The following is an 18,002-nucleotide window of genomic DNA, read 5'->3' on the forward strand; positions in this document are numbered from 1 at the left end:
AAAGTTATCTTGTACACTTTCCATGAATTCCTCCCCCTCCCCTTCACCCCCACTCTGCCCTTAACGCTATGGAGCTCTGTGGACTGAGATGAGAATGTATGGTTTGACGTTGGAGGATATTTTGAGGGTCGCCCTGAGAGGATGAACTGAGTAGCTATGCTGAAGTTAACAGTCTTTCACTGAGATTTGTAGCTTCCCTTCTATTCACAAATTAACAGCAGGGTGAATAGTTGAGACGGTGCTTCTGATATGACCTTTTTCCTCAACCGAGAATTTCCCCCCACTGTGGTTGACAGGGCCCTCAACCGTGTCCGACCCATTCCCCGCACCTCTACCCTCACCCCTTCCCCTCCCTCCCAGAACCGTGACAGAGTTCTCCTTGTCCTCACTTTTCATCCCACCAGCCTCCATATCCAAAGGATCATCCTCCGCCATTTTCGCCACCTCCAGCGTGATGCCACTACCAGTCGCATCTTCCCCTCCCTTCCCCTGTCAGCATTCCGAAGGGATCGTTCCCTCCGCGACACCCTGGTCCACTCCTCCATTACCCCCACCACCTCGTCCCCGTCCCAGGGCACCTTCCCCTGCAATCGCAGGAGGTGTAATACCTGCCCATTTACCTCCTCTCTCCTCACTATCCCAGGCCCCAAACATTCCTTTCAGGTGAAGCAGCGATTTACTTGTACTTCTTTCAATGTAGTATACTGTATTCGCTGCTCACAGTGTGGTCTCCTCTACATTGGGGAGACCAAGCGCAGACTGGGTGACCGCTTTGCGGAACATCTCCGCTCAGTCCGCAAGCAGGACCCTGAGCTTCCGGTTGCTTGCCATTTCAACACTCCCCCCTGCTCTCATGCTCACATCTCTGTCCTGGGATTGCTGCAGTGTTCCAGTGAACATCAACGCAAGCTCGAGGAACAGCATCTCATCTACCGATTAGGCACACTTCAGCCTGCCGGACTGAACATTGAGTTCAATAATTTCAGAGCATGACAGCCCCCCATTTTACTTTCATTTTTAGTTAGTTTTTCTTCCTTTTTTTCTTTTTTTTACATTCTTTTTTACATTTTTTACAATCCTTTTTTTTTGCATTTATTTCATTTCATCTTAGTTTGTTCAGTTTGCTTACCCACTGTTTTTTTCAGGTTTTTTTCAGGTTTGCACTTGCTGCTGTTCAATAATCAGTGTATTTACACCTAATCTGTACTAATGCTTTGTCTTTCAACACACCATTAACATATTGTTTGCCTTTGCTCCGTGACCTTTTGGTCAGCTATGTGGCCTGGTCCAATCTGCACCTTCTCCTTTGTTATCTCTTGCCCCACCCCCACCTCACTTGCTTATAATCTGTGACTTTTCTAATATTTGTCAGTTCCGAAGAAGGGTCACTGACCCGAAACGTTAACTCTGCTTCTCTTTCCACAGATGCTGCCAGACCTGCTGAGTGATTCCAGCATTTCTTGTTTTTGTTTCAGATTTCCAGCATCCGCAGTATTTTGCTTTTATTATGAATAGTTGAGAATATCTTCTAACTGATTTTTCCCTGAGAAAAATGTGAACTGTTTCTAAAGGAAAGTGCTTGTATCTATAAAGCACATTTCACAACATCCCAAAGTGCTTCACAATAAATGAAGTACTTTTGAAATGTAAAAATCATTGGTTTAATGTTAGGAAATGTAGAAGCAAATTTGCACATAGCAAGATCACTCAAACTGTAAAGCAGTGGGATTCAAGCCCATAAACCTTCTGACTCAGAACCACAGAGCCACGGCTGACATCTATAGTCAAGACTTCCAACAAGATTCACTGACAATCAGTCAAAAAGTGTTTAACAAGCTTTTTATTTGTATTTATATCTCAGCTTTTTACACACAGGGAGAAAATCCTGGTTAGGTAATTCAGAATCCAATACACAGCCTTTTAAATGAAAACCGTGAGATTCCTCCCCAGCTAACACACAGCACTTTACCCTGTGCAGAAAATTGGGCCCAACGGGGAAAAGTTTTCTCTGCAGAGATCTTTTATAAAAAAGACAAAAAAATTATTTGGCCAAATACTTGTTAATTCTTGAAGGAAAAGGAGAAGATATGGAATGATATCAGTTTTCCCTTTATTCTGGCATCTCAAATACGCGTAGACGGTTGTCGCTGGGATCTTTTTGGAGCAGTTCTCTTCAGGTGACATCGAGGATTAGTCTGGCAGGCTTTCCAGGAGAAATGCAGCATCGGGCGGTTCAGCTATCACACACTGGATTTTGCAGGGTTTCTCAGAGAGATGGAGAAAAGATGAGCTGCATGCTTATCTCAGCAGGCTACAAACCCAACTGACTCAAAACAATATTTCAAAATAAAAGCAACTCTTGACCACCATAAATCTTGACATGTCACTTATCTGTAAACAATTCACCCTACTCACCAAGGCTTCTGTTGTTTATTTAACTTAAGACATGTGACACCCAGTAAATGTATTTAAACAGAAAGCTCAAGTCCTTCCAGTGACCTTTTTTAAAAAAAAACAAAGTCCCAAATGAATCCATCTCCACTATCTTCAACCATGAGTCCTCCAAAAAATATTAAAAGTGAAGCACTTTCATAACAAACTACTGACTGTATGCTTCTATTTACAGTCCCTGGCATTGTTACTGGAATCTCACCATGCCAAAGACCTCGTGTGTTTGATCGCTGGGTATCACAGGCTGTATGTGAACTCCACAGACTCTATATTCACCTGGCCTGGCAATTATCAAAGTCAGCAGCTTACAAGTGAAGAAGGTAATACTTAGGTTATTATTTATTTTTAAACTGTAATTCCAGCTTTATTCTTGCCATTCTTTTTGCCCAAGAAAGTAAACTTCCAAAGGTGAATTTTGTTTCCATTGTCACTGTCCCCAGTCAGAACTGTTCTTCTTACGGTATTTTTTGGCACTGAAAATTGGACAGGGATGTTCTCAATGTATGCAGAAGATGACCGCATCCCTGAGCAATCTTGCTTAGCCTTGGCTAAATGGTAGCTCTTTCATCTTTGTGAAAGTGCGGGGTCAAGTCCCACTTGAACACATATCTAAGCTGGCACCTTAGTGCAGTAATGAGGGACTGCTCTCCTATCTGAGGTGCCGTCTTTCAGATGAGATGTTAAGCTGAAGTCCTTTTTGAGCAGTTTTAGAAATCCCATGGCACTATTTGAAGAGCAAGGGTTTCTCCTGGTATCTTGTCCAACATCTATCCTTCAACTAAACCAGATGAACTGCTCATTTATCTCATTGCTGCTTGTGGGAGCTTGCTGTGCATAATTTTGGTTTCTGCATTTTCCTACATTTCAACAGTGATACACTTCAAAACAATCAATTGGCTGTGAGGTCCTGAGGATGTGAAAGTTGCTATATAACTTCAAGTTCTCTCTTCAATAGTATTAGTGGCATGAAACTGCTGACAGTGATTAATTTTACATTCCAAAAAATAATTGTTGCAAGATGGAAAATAAAATATAAAGCAAACTGCATTAGGATTGATGCCCTCAACTCCCATAGTGGCCTAATGAAGGCACCTTTCATTACAGCACAACCCATATAGACCACAAGGCTTCGTGTTCCATTCTGGATCTGTGCTGTGTTAGTTGTTCTCAGTCAGGCAGAGACTTGGGCTTCTTGGTAATTGGGAAGGTATTTTTGTTTTAGCCAGAATGCCTGCTGTTCATTGAAATCACATATGTGTGAGATCATCAACTGGGTAATGGAGTGGACTTGGTTGTGATGCCACCCATGGTGGGATAACCTGCCTCTACTCACTGTTTAGCCTTGTTAATGTGAGGGGTTGGGTACTGGAGGACACCTGATATCGTTCAGCAGCCAAGGGATGAAAATTGGAGGAAACCAAGAATTTGGTGCCTGGCTGGTCAGGGGGCCTGAGATGCACAGGTCACCTCTTAGAATACCAGAGGAATGTCTCAAGAGTGAACCTGAGGTGCGTGGCATTGCTCATCCTAGCTGATGTAGAAGTAGAGGCATTGAAATTGAGTCCAATAATTTCTGTTTAGGGAGTGGAAAATAATTGGCCAAGGTTCCTCCCCGCACCCCTCCCCCTCCCAATGAATGTATGTACATATCGACATTGGCCAAGGACAAAATTAGGCTTTGCTATGATGCCTTCCATGTCCAAATAACATCCTAATAATCACTATTTGGCCTCATGCACATCGAATGATCATTTGGATGGGCCTTTGAGAGAGGGGGTGTGGGAGAAGCACTATAACAGGCTATCAGTGAACACCACCTAATGTACAAATAAAGTACCTGCATTTATATTGAGCTTTGCATAACCTCAGGACATCCCAAATTGCTTTACAGCCAATGAAGTACTTTTGAAGTGTAGTCACTATAATGTAGGAAATGTGGTAGCTAATTTGCATACATTTTCCCAGAAATAGCAATGAGGAAGTGAACAGATAATCTCTTTTTTAAACTATATGGGTTGAGGGATAATTAATGCCCAGGAATATTCTTTGCATTTCTTCCGGTACTTTCAGACTGCTGTTGCCCAATTTGGTAGCCAACAGCCATATGTGGCTAATTGGGAATCCAGATGTAGCTAACTGCAATTCTGATTACTAAATAAAAAGATACTAATAGACACTGTCGTTGGGCATGTGATTTCAGTAGCTTATTTGCACGGCTTATGCATGTGAACTTCAATCTTTTTGTATGTTTGTTGGTAAAACAGTAAGATGAAAAGCAAACTTGCTAATATTTTTGCACAGTTGTGAGTGTTTTACTTCCTTCGTTACTGAATGGTGGTCGATGGTTGTTACATAAATAAATATATGTGAAGTACATTTACTTGCATTGTATGGAAGAGATTTTTTTATTAAAGTTAGTGCATATGGCTAAACCAGTGTTACCTTAGCCAGACCTGTGACTAGTCAGCTATTTCTATTGGACAACACTGAGCTAGGGGATCCTTTACTTCCACTTGTGAAGGCAGATGGGGCATCAGTCTAATATCTCATCCAAAAGACGGCACCTCGAACAGTACAGCAATCCCTCAGTACTGCACTGAATTGCCAGCCTAGACTCAAGTTTCTGAAGTGGGACTTGGACCCATGACCCTCTGACTCAGAGTTCTACCGCGGAGGTTCATCAGAACCTCATTGCCGTCTAAATATTACTAGCCTGTCTTTTCTCTTTTCAGATACAGACAGAACTGTTGTGTATTTCCAGCATTTTCTATTTTTATTATAGATTTCCAGTATTCACTGTTGTACTCTTTCTATTTGCTTTAGAACCAATCCGTTTCCTGGGCAGAAAGGGTCGGTTTGTAAATTCTGCACCTCGATAGTTAAGTCTTCAGTTTAAGTGTACATTTTCTGATCCACACATTCAGTAAAAGGCACAAAGTCGAAGATTGGAGGAGTGTTAGGGCAACACTTCTGTCAGACTCTTAACGAATACTTACTAGATTATTAGAAATCAGGGTGAACAGACCATTTAACTCCTGTAAGTACTGTAACCAAAGTACAGCAGTGATCTAAACCACTGAGAACACAATGCCAATATGGATACCTTCCATTCCCATGGCAATCTTTTCATTAGACAAATCAGATCTGCAGAACATTTGCAATATTGTGTTTCCTTGGTATCATTTTCAGAAAGTGACTATTTGCAGTGAAGTTATGATAGAAAATAAACTCAGGTCAATTTGAACATGTAGCCAACTCAGAGTGATACCAGCAGCAGCAAGATGAAGCAAGTCTGACAGAGTTGAGCCACTTATTGTTCTGACATGGCAAATATTTTCCAATAACATTGCTCACCCTGCATTTAGTGCCAATTAAGTGAATGCTAATTGTCGATAAGATGTGACAATGTTCCAGATTGTAAGGACATACATTTCATGATGCATGTCCCTAGGGAATATAGGATCAGTCTAGAAAGCATATGGAAGGAATCTCACAATCACCTTTCAAAAATCAAACATTTATCAAGAATTAGGATGAGCCTCTAACTTTTTTTTGTGTCTATTTTTATTTACTTTAAAAGTTACTAATTTTCCTTTAAACAGTGCATGATGGACCTGCCTGGGTCAGGCACTGAATTTGAGTGGCATGAAGGAGCTGATTTAACATGCACAGTTGACATGACATAATTATTGAAGCTCTCCCAGTTAAAGGCTGCACCTTGGGGTAATTCCTCAGACAAACTTCATCCAGAGAGTAACACTTCTCCTTCAAAAATCACAAGAACACAAGAACTAGGAGCAGGAGTAGACCATATGACCCAACAAGCCTGCTCTGCCATTCAGTATGATCAAGGCTGATCTTAGAATTCAACTCCACTTTCACACCTGCTCGTCATATCCCTTGATTCCTGGAGAGACCAAAAATCAGTCTATCTCAGCCTTAAATATACTCAACGATGGAGCATCCACATCCCTCTGGGGTAGAGAATTCCAAAGATTCATAACCCTTTGACGGAAGTAATTTCTCCTTATCTCAGTCCAAAATGATCGGCCCCTTATCCTGAGACTGTGCCTCCATGTTTTAGATACTTCGACCAGTGGAAACAATCTCTCAGTGTCTACCCTATCCATCTCCTTCAGAATCTTTTTTGGTTCAATGAGATCACCTCTCATTCTTCTAGATTCCAGAGAATATAGGCCTAATTTACTCAGCCTCTCGTCATAGGACAACCCCCTCATCCCAGTGACCAATTTAGTGAACCTTCGTTGCAATGCCTCCAATGCAAGTATATCCTTTCTTAAACGTGGCGACCAAAATTGCACACAGAACTGCAGATGTGGTCTCGCCAAAACCCTGTAGAATTCTAGCAAGACTTCTTTATTCCTGTACTCCAATCCCTGTGCAATAAAGGCCAACATGCCATTTGTCTTCCTAATCACCACTCATCTAAACAAAAATTTTCAACCAAGATATATAAAATAGACAGAAAGGGTGCAAAAATTAATCACAATCATTGCAATTTATATATGTCTATAAGTATTTCTGATACAGAACAGTCTTTAACGAACTTTTATCTGGTGCCCTCCTCTGACATGAGATGTAACTTCCCATTGTACAGGTGATGAGTCCCGAGGATTGAGTGATTCTGAATCATCGTCAGACATTGACTCATCGATGGACATGTCTATAGAGCTCCACAAACTGAGAAATGGATTCATACAGCCTCTGACTGAAGAAGATGAAGATATTGAGAACACTGAAAGCGAGGCTACAGACAGTGACTGCTTAAGGGAGGATGTCCAGGAAGAGACCAGTTGTAGTACAGGGGATGTATCTGACCTGAACGATGAAACAACAAGTCAGGGAGGAGTCACTTGTGAAAGAAGTTGTTCTGCCGACTCAATGGAAGAACTGCAAACAGAGACTTCAATGAGCAGCACATCATGTCCACAATCGCACGGTGAGACTTCTGAAGAGGATGACAAAGATTCTGTCACTGGAGCGAGTGAAAGTGAGCCAGTTATAAAGAAGCACTGTATGGTGGAATCTAATGCCAGCTTTCATCAGTCTTCAGCAGAGTCTCAGACCTCCATCCAGCCCCTCTCTGAATACTGTATCAGTGATATAAAGGAACGGGTGACTTGTTCTTCACCTGACCTTAGCCAAAGCGGGAACTCTTACACCATGGAAAGTTGCGGCCAGTGCCCCAAATATGTCAGTGGGAGCAGTGCACAAGGGAATGGGTCTTGGAATTCAACAGGTCTTGGCTTGCTCACTGAGTTACCGCCCATTCCTGTTCCAGAGGAAGCAGCAGCTGATGAGGATCTATCCAGTAAGATTCTAACTATCCCTATTCTGGACCCTCCCCCTGGCTTTCGGGACAGCAGTTCTGAGGATGAATTTTTTGATGCAGCAGAAAAATTTACTGAGATTGAATGTCCAGTTGGCGTCAAATTCAATGGAACTGGAACAGGTGGGTTTGACTGCTGACAACCAGTTATCCATTCTGCCTGTTACCTTCACTTACTCGACAGGGCAAAGTGATTTGAAACAGCAAATATATTTAAACATTTTTAAAAAATTATGAGTTATGATTAACTACAACATATTTTATGTCTATTTTTAATTCACTTTAAATGTTACTAACTCCCCTTTAAGTAGTGACTGGTGATGATACTACTGAGGGACATGTACCGTGTTTGGGTGAATTGAAGGATCTGAATTAAACATGCGCAGCTGAAATTATATAAGTCCTCCTAGTTAAAACCTATATCTTGGGTGATGTGAAATCAATTTACTCACAATGTTGGAAAAAGAGTGAAACTCAAAAAATGAATCTTGTCTGAGAATTGCTAACATTCTAATCTAGCACCAATAGTCCCTGGTAAAGTCACTTGAATTCAAAAGGAATAAACAGATCATGTAAAACAAGAAAATTATATTCAACTGAAAAAAATTAAATCCAAATTTATAACTGGTAACTGAGAAATCTTTAAATCAAAAGATGGCTTATTGTGAAGCTATAACTGGAGTCAATTATGTGCTTAACTCTCTTGAGTGGGGCTTCAACCCATGACCTTCTGACACAGCAGTAGTAATGCTGCTACTGAGCCAAGGTTAACCCTTGGCACTGCACATGTACTCTATAGATCTGTTAAGTTCAAAATTCACTATTGCAAGTTGTGAAATCGGATAACGAACATTGAGATAATGAATCTTGGCCTTGATTTTTACTAGGAGTGTGTTTGACACAGGCGGGGGTGTGGGTAAGAAGGAACTTCCCACAGGGATCTTGGTGTCAGGCCCAGGCCTCAGTCAAATAATTGTTATGACCGCGGCAGGAGCAACGCACTGTTAATTCAGTCCCGTCACTCCACAGGTCGCAGCATATTTATTAATTTTACCGAAATCTGAGAAACAGCCAAATTAAACATTAGTATCTCCAGAATGAAACAGACCAAACCAGGTACCTTTAGACAACAACCAATTAACTATTTATTTAAAAAAACTAAATCTTAAACACTATTAAGATAAACCTATGTCTAAAGACCTTATAACTTCTCAATTTAATCTAACTCCCACATTCATGCACATACATTCAAAAATAACAATTAATTGTTTTTTAAAAAGATAGTTTTAAGATTAGCTGTCTGTAAAGAATAAATTAAAATGAGAAAGTCTTTTCATTTTATGTTCCTGGTGAATGAGGTCTTCTAAGGTGAAGATAATCAAAGTTCTCTATCTGGAATTGATGAAAATACTCTGTTCTTGTTAGGCAAACAGTTTGGCTGCAGTAGCATTAAACAGTTCTTTCAATGATGAGCACAGCAATACAAATAATTTGTTGAAAAAGAATAGCTTTTCTTCCTTACTCAGGGAATTAACTTAGAATGTAGCTTTGTAGAATTTTCCTTGAGAAAGAATAAAACAGCTCCTTTTCTCCTCAGTTCCTCGCTGGCAAGTGTCTCAGAACCAACTGGTTCGAACCAGTTTCTGCCCATTCCACACACAGTCAAAATGGACACATCATACCATGTGACCTGCTGTTGTTCAGGGTAACCAAAAATGCAGCTGTGGTATACTGTATCTCCAGAATGTTCTCCTCCTTTAAAAGTGCATTTTTTTTTAGCAGTCTTAAAGGCACACACACAGTTTTAATCCGAGGAGAAAAAATAATACAAGTCTGTGACATAACGTAAACAGTCTCCTTCCCAAAACTGGCAGGACTGATATCAGGACCAGTGGGCAGGAACGGGTGATCGGCAAGGAGGCCTTAGTTAGTTAACTCGGCCTGCCTCTCTCTTGCACCATTCGTGCTGGACGAGGTGGGTTAAAATCACGACCATTGACCCACCACCTACTTCACTTAGTTCTCTAGTTGCCCATTCACCATAAACCCATGGATCATTCACTGAAGATTTATTCATGGAAGCGTAGCAAGTCTACAACACAGAAGGGGGCCATTTGGCCCATCACATCGGTACCAGCCAAAATAGAGTGTTCCAGCCTCTTTCTCTATATTTATACCATCCAATATTTCGCACTCCTCCTCTTTAACTACAATGTCTGCATTGTTCCCCTCTTTTGTGAAGGCAGATGCAAAGTATTCATTAAGGACCATGTCCACATCTTCTGCCTCCACACACAAGTTATCTTTTTTGGTCTCTAATCGCCCCACTCCTTCCTTTGTCCTCTTCGCTCTTTATGTATTTCTAAAACATCCTTGGGCTTTCCTTGATTTGACTTGACGATATAAGGGTGCAGAAAAAGGGTGCATATGACATATGTCAGGTGGATAATACAATTGAGAATCAGGCTAAATATAGAAAGTTCAAAGGAGAAGTGAAAAAAGAAAAACAAAGACAGATAATGAGAAAAGAATGGCAGCTAACATAAAAAGGTATCCAAAAGTCATCTATAGGCATATAAATAGTAAAAGGATGGTAAAAGGAGGAGTGAGGCCATTTAGGGAACAAAAAGGGGATTTACGCATGGAGGCAGAGGGCATGGCTAAGGTATTAAATGAATACTTTGCATCTGTCTTTAACAAGGAAGAAGATGCTGCCCAAGTCATAGTGAAAGAGGAGGTAGTTGTGACTCTGGATGGCCTAAAATTGACAAAGAGGAGGTATTAGAAAGGCTGGCTGTAATTAAAGTTGATAAGTCACCAGGACTGGATGAGATGCATCCAAGGGCACTGAGGGAAGTTACGGTGGAAATTAGAGAGGCACTGGCCATAATCTTCCAATCCTCTTCAGGGGTAGTGCCAGAGGACTGAAGAATTGCAAATGTTACACCTTTGTTCAAAAAAGGGTGTAAGGATACTTCCACCAACTACATTTTAATCTCAGTGGTGGGAAAGCTCCCAGAAATGATAATCTGGGACAAAATTACAGTCACTTGGACAAATGTGGATTAATTAAGGAAAGCCAGCACAAATTTGTTAAGGGGAAGTCATGTTTAACTAATTTGCTTGAGTTTTTTGATGAGGTAACAGAGAGGGTTGATGAGGGTAATGTGCTTGATGTCGTGTACATTGACTTGCAAAAGACATTTGATTAAGTTCCACGTAAGATGCTTGTCAGCAAAGTTAAAGCCCATAGAATAAAAGGGACAGTAACAGCATGGTTATGAAGTTGGCTGTGTGACATGAAACAGAGAGTAGTGGAAAACGGTTGTTTTTCGCACTGGAGGAAGGTATATAGTGGGTTCCCCAGGGGCTGGTGTTAGGGCCACTGCTTTTCTTGATATATATTAATGACATAGACTTGGGTGTACAGGGCACAATTTCAAAATTCGAAGAAGACACAAAACTTGAAAGTATTGTGAACTATGAGGAGGATAGTGATAAACTTCAAGAGGACATAGACAGGCTGGTGGAATGGGCGGACAAGCGGCAGATGAAATTTAATACAGAGACTCATTTGGTAGGAAGGATGAGGAGAGGCAATATAAAATACAGGGTAAAAAATTAAAGAGGGTGCAGGAGCAGAGCGATCTGGGGTCATATGTGCACAAATCATTAAAGGGGGCAGGGCAGGTTGAGATTGTAGTTAAAAAAGCATTGGGATCATGGGCTTTATAAATAGAGGCATAGAGTACAAAACCAAGGAAGTTATAATGAATCTGTATAAAACACTGTCTCAGCCTCAAATGGAGTACTGTGTCTAATTCTGGGCACCACTCTTTAGGAAGAACGTGAAGGCTTTAGAGAGGATGCAGAAAAGATTCATAAGAATGGTTCCAGGGATGAGGAACTTCAGTTGCATGGATAGGTTGGAGAAGCTAGGGCTGTTCTCCTTGGAGAAGAGAAAATTAAGAGGAGATTTGACAGAGGTGTTCAAAATCATGAGGGGTCTGGACAGAGTAGATAGGGAGAAACTGTTCCCTTTGGCAGAAGGATCCAGAACCAGAGGACACCAACTTAAGGTAATTGGCAAAAGAAGCAAAGGCGACATGAGGAAAAACCTTTTTCCACAGCGAGTAATTAGGATCTGGAATGCGCTGCCTGAGAGTGTTGTGAAGGAGATTCAATCGAGGCTGTCAAAAGGGAATTGGATAATTATTGAAGAGAAAAAAATTGCAGTGTTATGGGGAAAAGGCAGGAGAGTGGGACTAGTTGAGTTGCTCTTGTAGAGAGCTGGCACGATCACAACAGGCTGAATGTCCACCTTCTGTGCTGTAGCCATTCTGTGATTCTATATGTTTGCATGCCCTCTCTTTGCATTCCTTATTTCCTTTTTAATTTTCTGTACTCCTGTGACCTTTCTACAGTATTGAGCTTTTGGCATCTGATATAAGCTTCCGTTTTTTACCTTATTCTCCTTTGTTTGCCCTTTGACTTCCAGGGAGGGTGTCTAGATTTTGGAGTCCAACCCTTTTTATTCTGGGAACATATTTGTTATGAACCCTCTTTATCTCCTGCTTGAATACCTCCCACTGATCTGACACTAATTTACCTTCAAGTAGCTGTTCCAGTCCACTTATGCCAAATCACTTCTCAACTTAGTAAAATTGGCCTTTCTCCAATTTAAAACATTTACTCTTGGTCTATCTTTCTTCTTTTCCATAACTACACTGAATTATGATCACTACCATCAAAATGCCCTTCCACCTATGCAGCTATGATGAACCTTTATAAAACATTGGTTCAGCCTCAACTGGAGTATTGTGTTCAATTCTGGGCATTGCATTTTAAGAAGGATGTGAAGGCTTAGAGAGGGTGCAGAAAAGATTTATGAGAATGGTCCCAGGGACGAGTTACATGGATAGATTGGAGAAGCGGGGGATGTTGTTATTAGAGAAAAGAAGGTTGAGAGGAGATTTGATAGTTCAAAATCAAAAGAGGTCCAGACAGAGTAGATAGAGAGAATCTGTTCCCATTGGCAGAAGGGTCGAGGAACAGAGGACATAGATTTAAGGTGATGGCAAGAGAACGAAAGGCAACATGAGGAAAAACATTTTTTATGCAGCGAGTGGCTTCAATCTGGAATGCACTGCCTGAAAGGGTGTTGGAACCAGATTCAATTATGGCTTTCAAAAGAGAATTGGATAAGCACCTGAAGTGAAAAAATTTGCAGGGCTATGGGGAAAGGCCGGTGAGTGGGACCAGCTAAATTGCCTTTGCAGAGAGTTGGCACAGGTTCATCCAGCCAAATGGCCTCCTTCTGTGCTGTAACCATTCTATGATTCTCTTGTTGGGTTTGCTACAGACTGGCAAAAGAAGCTCTCCTGAATGCATTTTAAGACTTCTGTGCCCTCTATACCTTTTGCACTGATGTTATCCCAGTTAATATTAGAGTAGTTTTTGATTCTGCACTTCTCAGCAATTTGCCTACATATTTGCTCTTCTATCTCCCTCTGACTGTCTGGGAGTCTATATTATATACCCAGCAGTTTTGTTCCTCAGTTCAACTCATATGGCCTAATTTAATGATCCTTCTAGCACATCATCCCTCCTCACATCTGTGATTCTTTCTGTAACCAATATTGCAAAACCTCTCCTTTTTTCACCCTCTCTATGCCGTCTGAAAACCCTGTAACCAGGAATATTGAGCTGCCATTCCTGCCCTTCTTTTAGCCATGTTTCAGTAATAACAGTAGCTTTGACATCATACTTCCAAATGTCTGTCTATGCCCTCAGCTCATCTACCTTATTCACTAGACTCCTTGCATTGAAGTAATCACTGAACAACTCCTTTGTTGTCTATTTTCTAGCCTTTATTTTCTCTGTTCTCCATACTCACTTATTAAGTTCCTGCCTTCCATTTCCAGCTTTGTTTCTCCCTCTGAACTTGAGATCATTGCAAAAGTAATGGGAACAGGGGTTATAATTTGCTATGAACTCTTCCATGGTGTTTTTCCACAGTTTTTTAAAAAATTGATTCAGGGATGTGGGCGTTGCTGGCTAGGCCAGCATTTATTGCCCATTGCTAATTGCCCTTGAGAAGGCGGTGGTGAGCTGCCTTCTTGAACCGCTGCAGTCCATGTGGGGTAGGTCAACCCACAGTGCTGTTAGGAAGGGAGTTCCAGGATTTTGACCCAGCGACAGTGAAGGAACAGCGATATAGTTCCAAGTCAGGATGGTGTGTGACTTGGAGGGGAACTTGCAGGTGGTGGTGTTCCCATGCATTTGCTGCCCTTGTCCTTCTGGTTGGTAGAGGTCGCGGGTTTGGAAGGTGCTGTCTAAGGAGCCTTGTTGCATTGCTGCAGTGCATCTTGTAGATGGTACACACTGCTGCCACTGTGCGTCGGTGGTGGAGGGAATGAATGTTTGTAGATGGGGTGCCAATCAAGCGGGCTGCTTTGTCCTGGATCGTGTCGAGCTTGAGTGTTGTTGGAGCTGCACTCATCCAGGCAAGGGCAGAGTATTCCATCACACTCCTGACTTGTGCCTTGTAGATGGTGGACAGGCTTTGGGGAGTCAGGAGGTGAGTTACTCACCTCAGGATTCTTAGCCTCTGACCTGCTCATGTAGCCACGGTATTTATATGGCTACACCAGTTTAGTTTCTGGTCAATGGTAGCCCCTAGGATGTTGAAAGTGGGGGATTCAGCGATGGTAATGCCGTTGAATGTCAAGGGAAGATGGTTAGATTCTCTCTTGTAGGAGATGGTCATTGCCCGGCACTTGTGTGGCACGAATGTTACCTGCCACTTATCAGCCCAAGCCTGGATATTGTCCAGGTCTTGCTGCATTTCTAAATGGACTGCTTCAGTATCTGAGGAGTCACGAATGGTGCTGAACATTGCAATCACCAGCGAACATCCCCACTTCTGACCTTATGATTGATGGTAGGTCATTGATGAAGCAGCTGAAGATGGTTGGGCCTAGGACACTACCCTGAGGAACTCCTGCAGTGATGTCCTGGAGCTCAGATGATTGACCTCCAACAACCACAACCATCTTCCTTTGCACTAGGTATGACTCCAGCCAGCGGAGGGTTTTCCCCCTGATTCCCATTGACCTCAGTTTTGCTAGGGCTCCTTGATTCCATACTCGGTCAAATGCTGCCTGATGTCAAGGGCAGTCACTCTCACCTCATCTCTTGAGTTCAGCTCTTTTGTCCATGTTTGAACCAAGGCTGTAATGAGGTCAGGAGCTGAGTGGCCCTGGCGGAACCCAAACTGAGCATCACTGAGCAGGTTATTGCTAAACAAGTGCCGCTTGATGGCACTGTTGATGACACCTTCCATCACTTTACTGATGATTGAGAGTAGGCTGATGGGGCGGTAATTGGCCGGGTTGGACTTGTCCTGCTTTTTGTGTACAGGACATACCTGGGCAGTTTTCCACATTGCAGGGTAGATGCCAGTGTTGTAGCTGTACTGGAACAGCTTGGCTAGGGGCGCGGCAAGTTCTGGAGCACAGGTCTTCAGTACTATTGCCGGAATATTGTCAGGGCCCACAGCCTTTGCAGTATCCAGTGCCTTCAGTTGTTTCTTGATATCACGCGGAGTGAATCGAATTGGCTGAAGTCTGGCATCTGTGATGCTGGGGACTTCAGGAGGGGGCCGAGATGGATCATCAACTTGGCACTTCTGGCTGAAGATTGTTGCAAATGCTTCAGCCTTATTTTTCACACTGATGTGCTGGGCTCCCCCATCATTGAGGATGGGGATATTTGTGGTGCCACCTCCTCCAGTTAGTTGTTTAATTGTTCACCACCATTCACGGCTGGATGTGGCAGGACTGCAGAGCTTAGATCTGATCCGTTGGTTATGGGATCATTTAGCTCTGTCTATCGCATGCTGCTTACGCAGTTTGGCATGCAGATAGTCCTGTGTTGTAGCTTCACCAGGTTGACACCTCATTTTGAGGTATGCCTGGTGCTGCTCCTGGCATGCCCTCCTGCACTCTTCATTGAACCAGGGTTGGTCTCCTGGCTTGATGGTAATGGTAGAGTGAGGGATATGCCGGGCCATGAGGTTACAGATTGTGGTTGAGTACAATTCTGCTGCTGCTGATGGCCCACAGCGCCTCATGGATGCCCAGTTTTGCATTGCCAGATCTGTTCGAAATCTATCCCATTTAGCACGGTGATAGTGCCACACAACATGATGGACGGTATCCTCAATGTGAAGGCGGGACTTCGTCTCCACAAGGACTGTGCGGTGGTCACTCCTACCAATACTGTCATGGACAGAAGCATCTGCGGCAGGCAGATTGGTGAGGATGAGGTCAAGTATGTTTTTCCCTCGTGTTGGTTCCCTCACCACCTGCTGCAGACCCAGTCTAGCAGCTATGTCCTTTAGGACTTGGCCAGCTCGGTCAGTAATGGTGCTACCGAGCCACTCTTGGTGATGGACATTGAATTCCCCCACCCAGAGTTCGTTTTGTGCCCTTGCCACCCTCAGTGCTTTCTCCGTGGTGTTCAACATGGAGGAGTACTGACTCATCAGCTGAGGGAGGGCGGTAGGTGGTAATCAGTAGGAGGTTACCTTGTCCATGTTTGACCTGATGCCATGAGACTTCATGGGTTCTGGAGTTGATGTTGAGGACTCCCAGGGCAACTCCCTCCCTACAGTATACCACTGTGCCGCCACCTCTGCTGGGTCTGTCCTGCCGGTGGGACAGGACATACCCGGGGATGGTGATGGTAGTGTCTGGGACATTGTCTGTCAGGTATGATTCTGTGAGAATGACTATGTCAGGCTGTTGCTTGACTAGTCTGTGGGACAGCTCTCCCAACTTTGGCACAAGCCCCCAGATGTTAGTAAGGAGGACTTTGCAGGGTCGACAGGGCTGGGTTTGCCGTTATCGTTTCCGGTGCCTAGGTCAATGCCGGATGGTTTCATTCCTTTTTGTTGACTTCGTAGTGGTTAGGGTACAACTGAGTGCCTTGCTAGGCCATTTCAGAGGGCATGTAAGAGTTAACCACATTGCTGTGGGTCTGGAGTCACATGTAGGCCAGACCAGGTAAGGACAGCAGATTTCCTTCCCTAAAGGACATTAGTGAACCAGATGCGTTTTTACAACAATCGACAATGGTTTCATGGGCATCATTAGACTAGCTTTCAATTCCAGATTTATTAATTAAATTCAAATTCCACCTTCTGCTGTGGTGGGATTCGAACCCATGTCCCCAGAGCAATACCCTGGGTCTCTGGGTTCCTAGTCCAGTGATAATACCACTACGCCACTGCCTACCCTACAGTGAATCCTTTGCCTCTTCTTTGTGTTACCTCATTCTGTCACTGACCTGTTTCAGTTTCTCTTTCCCACATCTCTCTCCTAATTGGTCTTTGAACCACTCCTGCTCTCTTCCCATTGAGGTATATGTGCAAACTTTCCCCTAACTAAATCTCTTTCTCCCTTTGTGTACTCAGTCTCTTTCCCTTCTATGAGCTGATCGCTCTTTTGCCTATATCTCTCCTGATCTCCCCCGAAATACCTTTTGTCCATCTGACTCTCCTCAATGATTACACTCTATTGTTCCATACATCACAAATATTGATCTCTGTCTGATTTATTTCTTTGCTCCAACTTGACAACACATGGAAATGTAACTATGTGTGAATGGCCATGGAATTACATCTGTATGACTACCCATGATGTGGAATCAGTTTGGTTGGAAATAAGGAATAGCAAGGGGAAGAAGTCACGGGTGGGAGTCGTCTATAGGCCTCCGAAGAGTTGTCTCACTGTTGGACAAAGTATAAATCGGGAAATAAGAAGGGCGCTACAATTGTCATGGGTGATTTTAATTTGCATATTGACTGGACAAATCAGATTGACAGAGGTAACATGGAAGACAAATTTGTAGAGTGCATCAGGGATTGTTACTTCGAGCAATACATTGCAGAACCTACCCGGGAACAGGCTATTTTGGATCCAGTAATGTGTAATGAGGTAGGATTAATAAGAGATATCGTAGTTAAGGATCCTCGAGAGGGTAGTGATCACAACATGGCAGAATGTCCTCAACTTAAACAAGGCCAATTACAGAGGTATGAAGAAAGAGTTGTTTAAAGTGGGCTTGGAAGATAGACTAAGGGGAAGGTCAGTGGATGAGCAGTGGCAGACATTTAACCAGATATTTCTTAACGCTC

At 42.9% G+C, this 18,002-nt stretch overlaps 1 protein-coding gene across 1 annotated transcript in view; it reads left to right on the forward strand.

The window, feature by feature from the left end:
* LOC137368734 (FERM and PDZ domain-containing protein 1) overlaps nt 1–18,002 on the forward strand; it is a 118,221-nt gene that overhangs the window by 91,103 nt on the left and 9,116 nt on the right. Inside the window, exons 13-14 of the mRNA XM_068028920.1 lie at nt 2,627–2,771; nt 7,070–7,924. Coding sequence (XP_067885021.1) covers nt 2,627–2,771; nt 7,070–7,924 — 1,000 coding nt within the window. The remainder of the gene's footprint in view (nt 1–2,626; nt 2,772–7,069; nt 7,925–18,002) is intronic.

The sequence above is a fragment of the Heterodontus francisci genome, chromosome 4 (genome assembly GCF_036365525.1).
Source record: "Heterodontus francisci isolate sHetFra1 chromosome 4, sHetFra1.hap1, whole genome shotgun sequence".
NCBI classification, from domain to species: domain Eukaryota; kingdom Metazoa; phylum Chordata; class Chondrichthyes; order Heterodontiformes; family Heterodontidae; genus Heterodontus; species Heterodontus francisci.